This window comes from Nicotiana sylvestris, chromosome 4 (assembly GCF_000393655.2).
Source record: "Nicotiana sylvestris chromosome 4, ASM39365v2, whole genome shotgun sequence".
In the NCBI taxonomy this organism is placed as follows: Eukaryota; Viridiplantae; Streptophyta; class Magnoliopsida; order Solanales; family Solanaceae; genus Nicotiana; species Nicotiana sylvestris.
Window position 1 is genome coordinate 33247765 of NC_091060.1, and position 17107 is coordinate 33264871.

General features: G+C 39.4%; 1 protein-coding gene across 1 annotated transcript; it reads left to right on the plus strand.

Annotated features, from left to right (window-relative positions):
- Positions 1–12626: 12626 nt before the first annotated feature.
- Positions 12627–15699, plus strand: LOC104210009 (uncharacterized protein At4g22758-like). Its single transcript, XM_009758798.2, has 2 exons — positions 12627–13455; positions 15259–15699. Exons 1-2 carry the CDS (start codon positions 13224–13226, stop codon positions 15435–15437), a joined length of 411 nt encoding a protein of 136 aa, XP_009757100.1. The 5' UTR covers positions 12627–13223; the 3' UTR covers positions 15438–15699.
- The last annotated feature ends 1408 nt before the right edge of the window (positions 15700–17107 follow it).

The following is a 17107-nucleotide window of genomic DNA, read 5'->3' on the forward strand; positions in this document are numbered from 1 at the left end:
ACTTAATGAACATAAGGACCTAAGAACCCTAAAGGCAAATTTTTCACAAATAAGTCCGAGCACACACTTGTCACCTCGCGTGCACGGACCACAATTAGCATAGAAGACTCAAATCCTAAGGGGGAGTCCCCCACAAAAGGTTAGGCAAGATACTTACCTCAATCCGGCTAATTCAATGCTCAATTTAGCTTTTCCTTTACCAATTCATCAACGCCCGGCTCAATCTAGCCAAAAATGACTTGAATACATCAAACAATGCAAGAGAAAACAATTTCAATTAACAAAGCTATGATTCTTATTCAATTTGCAAAAAGTCAATAAAAGTCAACTCCTCAGCCCCCACCTCGGAACCCGACAAAGTTTACAAAAACCGAATACCCATTCCAATTCGAGTTCACCCATACAAAAATTATCAAATTCTGATACCATTTGGTCTTTCAAATCATCATTTTACATTTTTGAAAGATTTTACAATTTTCCCCCAAATTTTTCTTTAGATTCTCTTGAATTTGATGTTAAACTAAGATATAATCACAAAATATAGTTGGAAATTGATTAAAGATACTTACCCAATGACTTGGTAGGAAAAACGCTTCACAAAAATTGCCTCACCTCGACTTTAGGGTTCAAAATATGAAAAATAAAGCAAAAACTCGGAATACCCAGCTTTTAGCAGGTTGCAGATGTCGCATTTACGACACTGGGTTCGCAAATGCGAACAGGCAAAAGCGAAGGATTATTCGCAAATGCGAGCCTGGAACAGTATTGCCTTCATCGCAAATGCGAACTCTGAAAGCTTCGCAAATGCGGTATTTTTCTTCGCAAATGCGACCCAGTCCCTAACAGCCCAGCTTCGCAATTGTGATGACAACCTCACAATTTCGGTTGTCGCAATTGCGACCAAAACCTCGCAAATGCGAGAAAACTAGAACCAACACACATAAAGATTAACAAAACAATCCGAAGCTAACCCGAAACTCACCCCAGCCCCTGAGGCTCCAAACCAAACACTCTCACAAGTCTGAACACATAACATGAACTCGCTCATGCGATCGGAACACCAAAATAACCTCTAGAACCACGAATCGGATGCCAAAACGCATGAAAATCACTATGAACTTCAAGAACTTCTAGAATTGCAACCAAGCATTCGAACCATATCAAATCAACTCCAAACGACACCAAATTTTGCAGACAAGTCCCAAATGACATAACAGAGGTGTTCCAACTTTTGGAATCGCATTCCGACCTCGATAATAAAAAAGTCAACTATGGGTTAAACCTCTCTATTTTCCAAACTTCAACTTTACCAACTTTCGCCGAAATGCCTCAAATTACCCTACGGGCCTCTAAATCCAAATCCGAACGCACTCCTATGTCCAAAATTACCATACAAAGCTAATGACTTCATCCAAAACTCATTCCGGGGCTGTTTACTCAAAAGTTAAATTCCGGTCAAACTCTCATCGCTTAAGCTTCCAAGACTAGATTCCTTCTTCCAATTCGACTCAGATTCATACGGAAACAGAATCCAATCATGCATGCAAGTCGATATATATGATATGAAGCTGCTCGTGACCTCAAACTGCCGAACTGGACGTAATTGCTCAAAACGACCAGTCGGGTCGTTATAGTTGCATTCCTCAAGAAGACGTTGGGTATCCTCGGATGCCAACTCACTGAAAGTAGGACGGTGGTACTTTTTGTACCTCTCGAGCCTGAGCTTTGCCCCCTCAGAAACTGCAGCCCTAACCTCAGGCTGAACTGATATGACCTCTGGGACTTTGTCAACCTAGACTTTCTGCTCTGGGATAGCTCCTCCCCCGGTCTAAGATATGGCAGGAGCAAATGGTATCAACCCTGCCTGAGCTAAAGTACCGAACATGCTCAGAAATTGGGTGAGAGTCTCTTGGAGTGCTGGTGAAGTAACAGGCATCTCAGGTGCCTGCTTTCTAATTAGAGCTACTGGTGGCTCCTCTGTAGCAGCTCGTGCAAGTGCTCTGGCTGCACCATATGGATGTACTCGGCCTCTACCTTGGCCTCGGCCTCTCGCGGATCTAGCAGGGGGCGCAGGTGTCTGGTCATCTGATTCGACTGTGCGTGTCCTCAACATCCGCGAGAGAATAGAAAGACAGAAGTTTAGAATCCCGAAATCAACAAATTTTGCACGATAAGGAATAAAAGAAGTGAAGTTTTTCCTAGTAGTTCCATAGCCTCCCGAAGATAAATACAGACGTCTCCGTACTGATCCGCGAGACTCTACTAAACCTGTTTGTGACTCATAATACCTATGAACCTAGAGCTCTGATACCAACTTGTCAAGACCCTAAGTTCCCTCCGTAGGATGTCGTGACGGCACCTAGTCTCTAAGACTAGGTAAGCCTAACAACATGCGAAAACATTGAACAAAAACTTGAAATCTCAAAACTTCAGCAACTACATAAATAAATCTGTAACTCAATATGTACAACTCCCCAAACCTAGTGAAATATAAGTCACAAGCTCTAAACAATAGTACTGAACAATTCTTATACATCACTATCTAAAGTAGCATAATGAAATAAGGAAAAAAATAGGATAGAAGGGGACTCCGAGGCCTGTGGGCGCTAGCAGGTGTACCTTGAAGTCTCCAAAGCAAACTCAGCTCATTAACATCTGGACTAATAAGAAGTACCTGGATCTGCACAAAAAGATGTGCAGAAGCATAGTATGAGTATACCACAACGGTACCCATTAAGTGCCAAGACTAACCTCGGTAGAGTAGTGAGGAGGTCAGGTCAAGGCCCTACTGGAGATAATAAGAAACAAGATGAAAGATATAATGATTAATGATATGAGAAAGGAAAATGAAGCAATAAGGAAATTTACAGAAAGTTAACAACACAGAAGCAAGATAGTTAATATAACACGGAAGGAAGCAAGGATTTACATGTTAAGGAAACAAACAACCAAGACAAATACTACAAGTAGAGAAAGATCAACAGAAAGCCACTACTAAGGTACCACCTCGTAGTCCCAAATCATAAAAATAACTCATAATCTTTCCTTATATCACCACATGAGCCTTTACATTTAGTTTTGAATTTTTTTCTGGAAATAGCACCCCATATTTTAGCCCACCTTATCACACCACATGGCTTCTAGTAGTTCCCCTACTAGCCACGCATATCAAGCCTACCTTATCTCACCATATGCGTTTTAACACCCATATCTTATACCCCGCATGCGTATCAATATCACAATGTATCACAATTCGCACCTCAAGAGCCCAATATAACAACTTGCAAGAAAAGCCAACAATAACAAAATTTCACAATAAGGAGCCCACGTCTCAACCACAATGTACACAAAGTCTCAACAATAACAACCGAAGAGTAACTAAGTAAAATAATATTTCACAACTTACACTTTGCCTCAATAGAAACCATGGCCTTTGCATCTCAATACCCAACTCAACAACAAGATTGTCACGACCGTAAAACTGACCCGGTCGTGATGGTGCCTATCATGAAACTAGGCCAGCCGACGCAAATCCCAAATCAAATCAGTATTTCTTAAAAGACATTTTGAAGCTATTTATTGATAAAAATTCCATAACATGAGTGTAATAACAAGTGCGGAAAAAAAACAACATAAGCCCGACATCGGGGTGTCACTAGTCATGAGCATCTACTACAACTGTCAGACAACACCAAGACCAACATGGCCGGGAAAATCACTGAATACACTAAGGAAGAATAAGGAGGGAGAAAAGCATGGCTGTGATCGCCAGGCAGCTACCTTGCTTACTCTGATGGACCTACCACTAAGTAATCAACAGCCGCTACCGGGTTCAGATATACCTGAATCTGCACACAATGTGCAGGAAGTAATGTGAGTACGCCAACTTAGTAAGTAATAAAAGTAAATAAAGATTGAGCAGTAAGAAAACACATAATCCACGTCATAATACCACAGTAAGTACAGGATGTTTTCCAAAATAGTATATAAATCAAGTCATCTCGGTAATATCAAATTTCAGTAAAAATCCTTTGAAACTGCCTTTCAACAACTTTTCAAAATGAAGTGATAAACTAATGAGTAAAAATAGTGAAAACATGATCAACCCCTCGGTCAAAACTCACTCGTATACAGCCCTCGGGCAACATAAATCACAACGTAAACCGTCCCTCGGGCATAATATCAATAGAACCAGCCCCTCGAGCTACCTCACAATCACTCGTAATCGGCCCCTTGGGCAACACCATAAATCAATATCAACCCCTCGGGCAACATCACATCACTCACACTGGGTACCCGCGCTCATAGGGGGTGTTCAGACTCCGGAGGGGCTCCTATAGCCCAAGTGCTATAACAAGCCATCTCGTGGCATAAATCAGTCAGGCCCTCGGCCTAATAGCAACAATCCACCTTGTGGCATAAATCAATCAGGCCCTCGGCCTCACAGTATCATGAATCAGTAACAACCTGCTGCGGCGTGCAGCCCAATTCCATAATATCCTCACAACACAGGCCCTTGGCCTAACTTAGTCAGAAACCTCTCAAGCCACTCGGGCTAACAGTGAAAAGGGTGCTCAGCCCAAAATATCATTTTATATAACAAACAGAGTAAATAAGACTGAGTTATGAAATTAGTAAAAGTATAGCATGACTAAGTACAGATATTAAATCAAAACTGTGAGGAGCAGTAGTAAAAAGCCCCTAAGGGTCCAAACAACTTGGCACGAGGCCCAAATATGGCATTCAGCCCAAAACATAGTAATACTTTCCAAAGCACAATAGTATCAAATAATTTTCAGTCAAATGTGCGACTGAATAGTCATACGGGATGGACCAAGTCACAATCTCCAACAGTGCACACCCCCACGCTCGTCATCTAGCATGTGCGTCATCTCAAAGTAGTGAAACGATGTGAAATCCGGGGTTTCATACCCTCATGACAACATTTACAATCATTACTTACCTCAAACCGGATAAAACTCTAACCCGCGATACCCTTGCCTCTCGACTCGTCCTCCAATCACTCCGAATCTATTCATAACCAGAACAATACCATCAACATGTGCTAATGGAATGAATTCCACAAGAAAAACTATCAAATTAAGCATAAATCCCGAAATCTACTCAAACTCGGCCCTCGGGCCCACGTCTCAGAATCCAACAAAAATGACAAAATAGAAATCCCATTCACTCACGAGTCTATCCATACCAAATTCATCAAAATCCAACATCAAATGGTTATTCAAATCCCCAAAATCATCTTTCCAATTCTCTTTCATCCCCCCCCCCCAATTTTCACCCCAAATTCCAAATTTAGATGATAAAAATCAATATACAATCATGGAATTTAACCAAAAACAAGTGAAGAATACTTACCCCAATCACTTCTCTGAAAATCTCTTCAAAAATCGCCTCAATCTCAGCTCCATAGCTCCAAAAATGCAAAAATGGCCAAAACCCTCGAAATAGAGTACTTTATAATTTGCCCAGGTATTTACCCTATGCTATCGCGGACAAACTAATGCGATAGCAAAGCACAAAATTTTCCAACAGCCTTGTCCAACTCTTCCATACAACCTCTAGTATAATGGTCATAACGTTTTGTACAAAACTCCAAATTACAATTGGTTTACCTTTCTGACAACTAGACATCAAGGGCTACAACTTTCAATTTTGGATCATCTTCAAATTCCTTATAGATTGTGAGATATAAGCTTCCAGAGCCGGGTCAATGCAGCAGAGATTTTACTCTATGCGATCGCTAGAAGACTTACGCAATCGCATAGCACAGCTCCATTTTTCCAAATTTTCTCTATGCTAATGCGGCCAGATCTGTGCTAACGCTCTGTAAACCCCTGAAGCCAAAAACCAGCAACTAGAAATGGTCCGAAACCACCCCAAAACTCACCCGAGCCCCTCGGTATCCCGCCCGAACATACCAACTAGTCTCAAAACAAATCACAGACTTAGTGAAGGCCTCAAATCACATCAAACAATGCTAAAAACACGAATCAAACCTCAATTCAAAATCAATGAACTTTGAAACTTTAACTTCCACAACCGATGCCGAAACCTATCAAATCACGTCTGATTGACCTCAAATTTTGCACATAAGTCATATTTGACATTACATACCTACTCCAACTTCCGGTATCGGAATCCGACCCCGATATCAAAAAGTCCACTCCCGGTCAAACCATTTCAAGCAAAATTCTACTACGGACCTCCAAATCACATTCCGGACGCATTCCTAAGTCCAAAATCACCCAACGGAGCTAACCAAATCATAAAAATCCAAATCCGAGATCATATACTAAAAAGTTAAGACTAGGTCAAACCTTTAAAATTAAAAGCTTCAAGCTGAGAATCATTCTTCCATATCTATTCTAATTAACGTTAAAACCAAAATCGACGATTTACATAAGTCATAATACATCATACGGGGTTAGTCATGCCCACGAACTGGCGAGCAAACTGAAAATGCTCAAAACAACCGGTCGGGTCATTACATCCTCCCCAACTTAAACATATGTTCGTCCTCGAATGTGCCCAGAGTTGTTCCAAAAGCCAACAAATCACTGTATACCCTTACCATGCACATATCCTGGGGGTGATACCATGTCACCTTACCCTATATAAGCCGATAGTACAACATAACTAAAATTTCACAATCCAACTTAGCCCATTAGCCTTAGAACCAAATTTTCACTTCCGAAATTATCTATAAGATCAGAACCTCACATCTATACTCGGAACAAGTCCGAACAAACTGTATTAAACCATATCCGTAACCCAAGATGTAATCACATGATATACCACATGACCCAAACACTCGTAGAACTAACTCCTAATCATAATAGCTGCTTAAAATAACCCAATACCGGTAATATCCTCTTATCAAGCAAAGCCTCGTTCTAACACTTTCATATACTACCAATGATGAAAGAAACACATAGAAACTCGTAACCATTCATCCGATCAACCAGTCATGGAGCTCCCCCTTCTCCGACAAGAACTATAGTAGATTTCTAAGCCGACTTCCGATATTATCCTTCCAACCATGTTGTAGTCAATTCTGATCGTATTCATTCTAGGTTCAATGACCTCTTCTCATCCAACACGATCAGTCTCATAACATGACATATTAATACAATCCAAAGCCATAACCTATGCAATTCATGCACCCAACAGCAACATCCCAAACGTACTCAAATCATAAAAAAGATTCATACGAGAGGACTGTCCCGTCAGCTTAACAAGTGCCATCACAACACCATGCTAAGAGCTTGGCACACATCGTAGAACCAAAACACACGAATCTAACCTGAAGGATCATACCTCCACCTAACTCCGCTACAATGCGTGATCCTATCAAAATGTTGGTCTACATTATATACCTCTAGCCACCCTGCTCAAAATCCACAACCATTTGGAATTCAACATCAAGGACCTAGAGTGCATTACCATAACCACGGAGAAGCAAATGACATAACACCACACAAACCTAAAAGAACATAACCAATACGCCATCCACCGAGCAATACCCAATACTCTTCCCGCTCGAATTCTACTATGAGACCCCAATAGAACCGCACCATATGTGCCTATAACCAATAACTCATAACTCCTCGCAACACAGAAGGGTAACTCATATATCACCCCAGAACACGAATAAGCTCAATAACAATCGAACGACACATCCCCCAAAAATAGCAATTCGGAGTCAACAAAGCCGACTCGAAGCAGAACGCACATCCATATTGGTCTACCAATGAACCCCTTACCAAGGAGTTCTTGAAGTTGCTCCTTTAACTCCACCGGTGCCATACGATATGGTGAAATAGAAATGGGTTGAGTGCCCGGCACCAAATCAATACCGAAATCAATAACCCTGTTCGACGGCATGCTCTGCAGGTCTGCAGGAAACACATCCGTAAAATCCCTCACCACCGCAACTGAATCAATGGTAGGAGTCTCTGCACTGACATCCCTCACTAAGGCCAAATAAGAAAGACAACCCTTCCCAACCATCCCCTGGGCCTTCAAAAATGAAATCACTTTACTGGGAACATAAATTCGCCGAACCTCGCCACTCAATCTGTGGCATCCCCGGCATAGCCAACGTCACCGTCTTAGCATAACAATCCAAAATAGCATGACACGGAGACAACCAATCCATACTCAATATCACATCAAAATCCACCATACTAAGCAATAAAAGATCCACTTGAGTCTACAAACCCCCAATAGTCACAACACAAGACCGATATGCGTGGTCCACAACCACGACATAACCTGTTTATGAAAACTCCCAGTCTCCAACTTCATAAAGCACCCCAATCACTATATCTGATCCCAACTCCACCGCCCGAATATGTAACACACCTCTAATACTCGATCATTCCATGAGGGATACTTCTAAAATTCTTCTGTGCCACCAAGCAACCTCGAATATCAGTAGTCGATCAAACAAGAAAGTGCTGCTATACTAATGAAGTATCCTTAACTCAAACACATTGCCCTTTCTAAAATGGATACTCTCATCAAACCGCATTAATTGGTGATATCATTTACCTAGCCATCTGAAACTACCCATGTTACCTAAGAATTCACGACCTTTTTTCGGAACTGAACTGTGACCTTATACATGCAATTCACAATCCTACACAACGTACCGCATATACCATGCCATCACATGATAAATATGAGAACTTCATAGTCCATTCCGAGCCACAAGCAACTATGTACTCAACTAGCCAAAAACATTCCATTTGATCCCATCTAGAAGAAAATCACTATACATCGCATGCTCATCACGCCAGTAGAAAATATACATCTCTCACCATGGTAGAAACCACCAAGAGCTCTCTGAATCTCATTTGCACAAAACCAAACTGTCAGGACTGAATCCTTCTAATTCGACCAAGCTACGCAGGACTGAATCCTCACGGACTACTACAGAATACTACAATCAATGTCTGAAGGGAAAATACATCATGTTTGTCTGATACAAGATAAACAAACAAAAAACATGGAAAGGGACTTCGGCCTGCGAACGCCAGCTAGGCTACCTCGAGAGTCCCTGGACTGAAGATAGCTCCCAGAAGTCCTACTGCTGCGGTCCGTAAGCTGCTCCCTGATCTGTGCACCAAAAATGCACAGAGTGTAGCATCAGCACAACCGACCTCATGTGCTGGTAAGTGCCTGGCCTAACCCCGGCGAAGTAGTGACGATGCTAGACAATACCTACCACAATTAACCTGTATAGATATATATACAACAAGTGCAAGAAAACAATAACAAGATAATACAAAGTAAAACTAGGAGGGGACATGCTATCGGGGAGTAACAGATAAAAATGAAATATCGGAAATAAATAGAAGAAACTCCGGTTTCCATGATATATATATATATATATATATATATATATATATAGTGGACGGCGTGCCACACGATCCCATAATATCATATATAAGTGGACGGCGTGCCACACGATCCCATAATATCATATATAAGTGGACGACGTGCCACACGATCCCATAATATCATATATAAGTGGACGGCGTGCCACACGATCCCATAATATCATATATAAGTGGACGGCGTGCCACACGATCCCATAATATCATATATAAGTGGATGGCGTGCCACACGATCCCATAATATCATATATAAGTGGACGGCGTGCCACACGATCCCATAATAATATCATATATAAGTGGACGGCGTGCCACACGATCCCATAATATCATATATAAGTGGACGGCGTGCCACACGATCCCATAATATCATATATAAGTGGACGGCGTGCCACACGATCCCATAATATAGATCGTAATATCTGACTTCATATAGTAGACCCCTTCAGGGGAGAATAACAACTCAATACCTTTAACCCGGCAAGGGTACAGCTAACAGCCCAAAATATCCCGACAAGGGAGAATATATATATCAGTCTACACATCCCGGCAAGGGAGTATTCACAACACATTCTCCTTTTAAATCATTCTTCCTCAACCGTTCACATTATATGAAACTTATCAAATAAACAAGGAGCTTGTGTCACATTATTCGAATTAAAAGCAATCAAGACTCACGGTCATGCTAGACTCCGGTGCATAGATAACCGTCACCATGCCTATACACCGTACTCCACATTAGCAAGTAGCAAATATCATCCTAATCCTATTCCCTCAAGCCAAAGTTAGAACAAACACTTACCTCGAATGCTCCAAACTCAACTCACGCTTCTAGTATAGCTTTACCTCTTGATTCCACCACCAATCCGCTCGAATCTAGTCATAAGTTACTTAATCACATTAATAATTACTAAATGAATCATCCCCAATGCATGAAAATAGATTTTTCAAGGTTTTTCCCAAAAAGGTCAAAAATACCCCCGGACCCACGTGGTCGAAACTCGAGGTTCGGACCAAAACCCGGTTACCCATTCCCCCATGAATCCCAATAGATGATTTGTTTTTAAATCGGACCCCAAATTGAGGTCCAACTTCTCAATTTGTAGAAAACCTAGGTTCTACCCAAAACACCCAATTTTCCCTATGAAAATCTTTGATTTGAAGTTGAAATTATGTTAAAAGATGTTAAGGAATAAAGAAATTAAGTTAGAAATCACTTACCAATCGTTTTGGAGAAAAAACGTTGTTTGGAAAATCGCCTCTTAGGTTTTGGGTTTTTGAAAAGTGAAAAATGACTGAGATTTTCTGAACTTGTATACCTTTCTGAGGACCTGGCGCGGACCGCACAAAATTGTGTTGCGGCCGCGCCGAGTGGGAGAAAGTGGGGCTTCTCTGAACCCTTCCAGCGCAGACCGCACTGTTTTGGTGCGCGGCCGCGCTGGCTAACCTGAAACCCTAGCCCTCAGACTCAGCCACGCGGACCGCACAGAAAGGAATCGCGGCCGCGCGGCTCCAGCACGGACCGCGCGGAAATGACCGCGGCCGCGCTGGTGTCTGCAACACCTGAACCTGCATTTTCTTAAGCCCAAGACCTCCTGGGCCCCATTCAAAACTCACCCGAGCCCTCGGGGCTCCAAACCAAACATGCACACAACCTTAAAAACATCTTACGGACTTACTGGTGCGATCAAATCTCCAAAATAACATCATATACATAAGATCAAGCCTCAAACACATGATTTTCTTTCTTCAACTTTCATAACTCAAATTCTCCATTTTTAGTCCGAAACACGTCATATGACGTCCGTTTTTAGCCAAACTTTACAGATAGTGCTTAACACATATTTAAGACTTGTACCGGGCGTCGGAACCAAAATACGAGCCCGATACCTATATTTTCTAACCCCTTTTTCATTTCAAATTTTCATATCAAATTTCAGAAAAACAATTTCTTTCAAAAATTCATTTCTCGGGCTTGGGACCTCGGAATTTGATTCCGGGCACACGCCCAAGTCCCATATTTTTCTACGGACCCTCTGGGACCGTCGAATCACAGGTCCGAGTCCGTTTACCCAAAATATTGACCGAAGTCAACATTATGCATATTAATACCAAAATTCATCAAATGTTTCACATAATTCACATATTCTAACATAAAAACTTTCCGGCTACACGCCCGAACTGCGCACGCCAATCGAGGCAACTAAAAGCGAGGTTTTCAAGGCCTTGGGAGCACGGAACAAGGAAGAATTACGGTGATGACCCCTTGGGTCGTCACACTATGACAAACAAACAAGTCTCGTAATTACAATATTGTATAATTACTACCCTAGTAATTACACCAATTTTAATTATCTGGTGGCTTTCCAAATAGACCCTAAATATTTCCTAGTTGATCTTAATCCTAAAAGGTATAGTGTTGGACAAGTTATTCCACTCCTAACAAGATTAATAAAATGATTCTATTTTAATTCTACCTTATAGATTAACAAACTTTGTGCATTGTATATAACGAAATAATTTTTACAAACAAATTCTTACTCAGTTTTAAAATTTTGAATATTAGAAGTTCTTACATAGTTTAGATAAAAAGATTTATTAATAAGTTTTTAAATTTTAAAGTCTTAACATTAAAAAATAATTAAATGACAAATATTTTATTAATTTCAAAGTTCTAAAGTTTCCTTGTTGAACTTTGCATGTAAATAATAACTGCATACAAATTATGAGAAATGCACGTGCAGATTGTTGTCCAAGTTAAGCCAAAAGATAGCGAACAATATTAGGAAAAATCTTAGTTGATGTTTTAAATATTAAGCCTTCCTACACGGTTTAATAAGAATTTTTTTATTATTATTATTATTTTGCCTTTACAAATATGTTATATGATATAATTTAAATAAGGAAGGATTCAATATATAAATTTAGTTGATTTTGAAATCTTAAATATTAAGAAAATAATTAAATGACTATTCCTAAATTTAAGGAAAATAACTAAATGACGATTTTGTCTAGTGTGAAAGCTATTTTTAAAAGGGTAAAAAATACGAACGACATTTCGCTAAAAGCGTTCGTACTTTTAATATAAAATATAGATACTATCCCACTAAAACTTAAATGACAAAATTATTGGAAAAAGGAAAACAAAGACAGGCGGTTAATATTTCACGAGAGTAGCAAAAAAGCCCGAGTCATGCGGAAAAGCATATAAACAAACAATCACCTCTCTCTTCCAAAAATAGAAATTCCCCAAATTCAGCCAAACCCTAACCCTAAGAACCAATCTTTCTTCTAAACGAATCTTCCCTTATAAATTCTCTCATTCTTCTCCATCCTTTTCCCCTTTACTCTAGAGATCTGATCTCTTCTGTAAAAAGTTATCTGCTAGGTATCCCAAATTCATTTTGGTTGATCCCTTTTTTCTTCTTTAGTTTATTGAATTCCTCTCGTTAATGGTGGAAATTTTCAAGAACTTGTTAATGAGCACCCCTTTATCTTCTATAAGGGGAATCTCCGTATCTTCTTTCTTTTCCTTCGGTTCTTGCAAAGAAGGTTGGTATTATCGTAGCGTCGGCCTCGACCCTTGATCATCTTGGCCCGAATCTTATAGGCCTACGTCCAGGACAGTGACTATTTTTCAAAGGCAAATCAGTCGGCACTATTTCTACTAGAAACTGTCTCTCGGTTCGTAGGCCAGTAAACACATTTCATTTATAAATCCAAAAAATATTTTTTCTCTATAAATTTAGTTGGAAATATTTTTTTGTTTTTTGTTTATTGGGATCGTTGAGATTAATTGATAAGATGTTGCTTTACAAGACAAAGAAGATTCAACAGGGGAAAGGAAACCGGTTGTTGATCAGCATAACGGTTCTTGGGAGTGCCGGGCCGATTCGTTTTGTGGTGAAAGAAGAGGATCTTGTGGCTGATGTTATTAATACTGCATTGAAGAATTATGCTCGGGAGGGGCGGCTTCCTGTTCTTGGGTCGGATTTGAACAATTTTGTGCTATATTGCCCGGCTGTCACAACAGAAGGTATCGTATTGTATTGTTTTTAATTTTTGTGATTATGTGTGCACAATTAACATTGGATTTCCATTGAATTTCTGATATATAATTGAATATTTCATCTGTGGTAGCTTTGGTCGCATGTTTTGGCTGTTGATTTCATCAGGTAGATGTCTTTAAGGGGTTTTCCCCACTAAATCGCTTATTTGGGCAATCAATTACAGTTTGGGAAATTTGTTTCAGTTTGGCTTTGCAGAAAATATTTGGTTGTCGGTCTTATTGCTCAAGTTAACAGGCCTGCCGCAGGGTAGACAGGGCAAGTGAAGCCTTATCTGTCAGAATGTTTCTCTGCCCTGCTTAACTTTTTCCTCCAATACTTCACCTATCAACCCTTACCCTTTATTAGGGGTGGGCTTTCAGTACTCGGTACCGAATTTAAGAACTTTGGTTCGGTGCTTCGTGTTCGGTGTATCATTTGTGCACACCAAATACCGTTCCAAAGTAATTCAGTATGGTTCGGTATTTCTTAGTGTGGTTCGGTACAGTTAACTCAGATAGCCGTTAGTTTACTTTATTTATGACTGGAGTTCTAACTATAGTCCATCCATATAATCCAAATCCATGAGATAGTCAGATTGGTTTGCCATCAACCGATTCGAAGGAATACCGCTTTCATCTATTGCACTTAATCTGTCTTCAAATGTCTTAGATTAGTACTCTAGTTGATCCAAATTTATGGTATATCACTAATCACTCCTTCTAGCCTTTAAAAGCTCCAGCCTTGAAAAATCAAATCTGCCAAATTTGTGTTCTACCTGAGAATCCGCAGTAAGCAAAAAAGGACAGATGAACCAAAGAATCTAAAACAACAATAAAAAGAGGAACTTTTCAAATATTATTTAGTTCCAGAATTAAATATATGAGATATCAACGTATTCCACCAAGTTGGATTGTGTAATCTTGGTATACATATCTGATTGCAATTTAAATGTAGAAGATTGGACTTGGGCTGGGAAATGGGAACTTGGGCTGGGCACTGAAATATTTCTGTATTTTGGTATTTTGATTTATTGAAGTATCAAAAGTTTAATACCGAGAAATGTCCGAAGCACCGAACTTTTGAAATATTATACCGAATAACCGAAGAACCGATACCGAATTAATTCGATCCGGTACGGTTTTTCGGATTTTATGCCCACCCACACCCTTTATGTGTCCTGGCCGGTTAGGTTAAATTATTTTCTTCATTTCCATGTTAGTTATTTCTTTAATATTTGTTGTTTACTTTTTCATCATTTTCAATTCTATTTTCAGCTGTCTTAACTTATTCTTTTTGTAATGTCATCAATCAATAATATTTTTTTATTTGCATGTTTAATGTATAAGCTAAATGAAAGAAGTCAAATTTCAATATATTTGAAGTTTGATATAAAGACTTGAGAATGTTGATAGGAAATAAACAAGGATATTGGAAGCTAAAAAAAAAGTTGCAACACCCCCCCTGCTCCTGCCTCACGCAGCTCTACTTGCAAAATGGAAAATTTCCCTGCCTGTCGTTTAAGGCTTCAGCCTGCCCCTCCCGGTCCAGCCTCGTTGCCATCTCTAAATTTATCTTAGCTCTCTAGTATTGGTTTCTCCACCTGTATCTTTCTGCCAAATATCTACCTTTGTATGATGCCTGTTGTCTAAGTTGCTTATCATATATGACATTGTGAAGTTGTGAACTTGAGGCTGCTTTTTCGTATTATATGTTAGAAAATTTTTGTTAGGCTTTACACCTTTTCAATTTATGTTGACGCCTTTTTGCTTATATTTGTATTGTCATTGCAGTTCTGAGTCCATGGGAGACAATTGGATCCGTTGGGGTTCGTAATTTTGTGCTTTTCAAGAAGCCGCAGGCTGAGAATGCAATTCTTGATGGGAAACAAGCAGCAATGGCTCGGAAGAGAGCTGCGAGTTGGAAGGCATGGTTCAATAAGTCACTCACTCGCAAGATAGTTTCTTACTGAGCAGAGTTGACACGAAGTAGTCTATGTTCTTGTTGGTATTTTGTTCGATTCCTTTTCTGTTTATGTGGCTATGTTTTCGTACTGTGAACTTACAGTGTTCCCTGTGACCTAACAAATGTGAAATCTTGTTGGTGTTTTTCTATGATTGTATTTATTTGATTTAGTCGTTTGAACTAAGCAAATCATGACAGAGTTCCAACTGATTTGCTGTCAAGTCTTCTTTTTATATTCAGCTCATAATAGATATTGGTTGATTTCTGCAGTGGCAGTGCAATGAATGGTTGTTGCTAACAATTTGAGGAGTTTATGCTTCTCCTCCTTTTGCTTCCTGGGAAGGTTCCTTCCCCGTTATGTTTACTTGGGTTTGTAGCAAAGTCAAGATCAAGCAAACATATTCCCGTCTTTAGGCTTTCACCAAATTCCGTTCTTTTAGATTAAGTGAAACCAAAACAAAATCTTCTGTCATTAGATGAAAACTCTACAGTTTTTAATGGAGAATATTTTCTGTGAGATTATTTGTAGATATAAGGAGTCCTAATTTTTTTGCAAATCCTAGATATTTTGTTCTCACTACACAGAGAAGAAGTTTTCTGTTGACTCTGAATTGCTTTGCTTTGGGACCACAAAAAGTGTGAAGCAGCACTTATTGGGTTTCCCATATAAGAATTTCTGGTAGTGATGATCATCATCTGTTGTAAATTTTCCTTTATTCTTTTGAGGGTTGAAGTTTTGTGATGTGGATTTATACATTAAAATGTGACGCCCTTGACGACAAATGGACTGACAAGGCCGGTGTAAACACGTGATTTTTGACCCTCTCCGGGAATTTTTACGTCCTTAAGCTTAAATATCTAATTTAGGACTAGTATAGCCATTTTAACTACTTTTACTTTATTTCGTTGCAAAAAGAAATTCAAAAAAAAAAAATATATATAAATTTTAGTTTATGTATCTCTCATAAACTTGAAAAATACAAAAATTGTACTTTATTTTTGTACTTTATAATTTCGAAAATTACAAAAAAATAAGTAAAATATAGTTCTATTAAGGTTTTATAGTCATTTTAACTTTGAAAAATACAAAAATATTACCTCATATTTTATCTTAATATTTAAAACGAAAATTACAAAAAAAAATAGTTTCATTAATATTTTGTAGCTATTTTAAATCTTGAAAAAATATTTAAAAAGATATAGTTTTGTTTAAATACTAGTCTTATTTTTGGTAGTTATTTTACTTACATAGGACTAGTTAAGCAACGTGTTCCTATTTCTCGGGTCCGGGCAAAAGAATAATATTCGGGTTCAAACTACCCGGTTTTAGGCCTAATTTTCGGACCTAACCCATAATAAACCGTGTCCAGGACACGTGGGGAACCCCACCACGCGTGGGGGACATATGCCTTGAACCCCACCACGCGTGGGGCTCATTTTTTATGGGCATTGTGTTACAAAACACGGACAAAGGCCAAAGGGACGGGGGATTTTTTTTGAAAGAGGAAATACTGTTCACGCTTCTTCTTCTTTAGAAGAAGAAGCAGAAAAACCCTACGACTGGGGAAAAAAGAAAAAAAAACAGTCCAAAAAAACCGTTCAGCTCCCATCACCACCAGTTCCCCTCCCCTCGTCATCACTGTTCATGCTTCTTCTTCCTCCATTGAAAACCAAAAA

Coding starts and splice junctions, on each gene's coding strand:
- LOC104210009 (XM_009758798.2), top strand. CDS start 13,224: ATGTTGCTTTACAAGACAAAGAAGATTCAACAGGGGAAAGGAAACCGG. Junction 13,456..15,258: donor CCCGGCTGTCACAACAGAAG/GTATCGTATTGT, acceptor TTGTCATTGCAG/TTCTGAGTCCATGGGAGACA.